This window comes from Lathyrus oleraceus, chromosome 4 (genome assembly GCF_024323335.1).
Source record: "Lathyrus oleraceus cultivar Zhongwan6 chromosome 4, CAAS_Psat_ZW6_1.0, whole genome shotgun sequence".
In the NCBI taxonomy this organism is placed as follows: domain Eukaryota; kingdom Viridiplantae; phylum Streptophyta; class Magnoliopsida; order Fabales; family Fabaceae; genus Lathyrus; species Lathyrus oleraceus.
In genome coordinates this window covers 7038259-7039495 of record NC_066582.1, presented here as the reverse complement: position 1 = coordinate 7039495, position 1237 = coordinate 7038259, and the positions used below count along the sequence as shown (strand labels likewise).

The following is a 1237-nucleotide window of genomic DNA, read 5'->3' as shown; positions in this document are numbered from 1 at the left end:
TATTTTGTTAATTAATTTAAAATTTTGATTATTTTAGTCTTTAAATTAAAAATAAAATTATTTTAAAAAATCATTAATTTGCATATTTATTTGAAAAAATTAATTATTTAGATAAAAAAATCAATAGATCCATCCCACCAAATTTCCATTTTCCATTGTTTTCCTCTGGTTAGTTGGTTATCTAATATTCAAAATCAAAATGCTTTCCATCCGTGGGCTACAGCAAGGCACATCTTTAAGGGGCAATCCGAATTACAATGACGTGGCAAGTCACTTTCATCATTAAATAACTTACTTGTTTCCACAAGCAATCTATCAAATCAATCAATATATAAACAACAACAAACTGGCTAAAGCTTAACCATTTCCAAAGCTTGAAAAAGTAACAGTCATGAAACTCCAAACCCTAATTCTTCTCACAGTTCTTCTAATGGCCTCTGCGGCTACAGCAAGGAAGCAATATCCGATTGGTGGTTATAGCCCCATCACAAACATCAACGATCCTCACGTCATCGAGATCGCCAATTTCGCCGTCACTCAGTACGACAAGCGAAGCGGTGCGAAGCTCGAGTTTAAGAAGGTAATCAAAGGTGAATCTCAGGTTGTTGCAGGGACTAACTACCGCCTCACACTCTCGGCCGGCGAAGGTTCGGTTTCGAAGATCTATGAAGCTGTTGTGTGGGAGAAGTTATGGCTTCACTCCCGAAACCTCACTTCTTTTAAACCTGTACATGCTTAAATTATAATTATGTTGCGCTTATCTTATTGCATCGTTCTTCTGTAATGTACTGTGTTTTATACTACTATTATTGTTATTTATATCAATAAAAGTTTATGCCTATTTAATTAGATTATTATTTTTCATGAAAAGGAAAAAGGATGGTAAAAACAGAAACTAATTCATTAGATTATCAATTTATTTATATCATTAAATTCGATTATTAATTTTTTAAAATTGGAGATAAGTGTGACTCCACACATAGGAATCATGGATGTGGATTGACGGCAGTCGGCAATATGTTGCATTCATAGTTCACACAGTCATGGAGAACTCATAATTCTTAAGATTGGTATTTTTGAAATAATTTAATAAAAATAAATCATTTTTTTTATTCGATTAAAAATTGAACTGATGTTATCAAGGTGTGATTGCATAAAAGTGCTGTATTAAGTCCAATTTTAGGAATCATTCTCTAAATAAGAATCCTCCTTGTCATGGTTTTTAAAATCGATTATT

At 32.3% G+C, this 1237-nt stretch overlaps 1 protein-coding gene across 1 annotated transcript; it reads left to right on the top strand.

The window, feature by feature from the left end:
* The first annotated feature begins 269 nt into the window (after positions 1-269).
* LOC127138308 (cysteine proteinase inhibitor 5) lies at positions 270-849 on the top strand. The gene has a single exon (XM_051064724.1). It carries the CDS (start codon positions 392-394, stop codon positions 737-739), a length of 348 nt encoding a protein of 115 aa, XP_050920681.1. The 5' UTR covers positions 270-391; the 3' UTR covers positions 740-849.
* The last annotated feature ends 388 nt before the right edge of the window (positions 850-1237 follow it).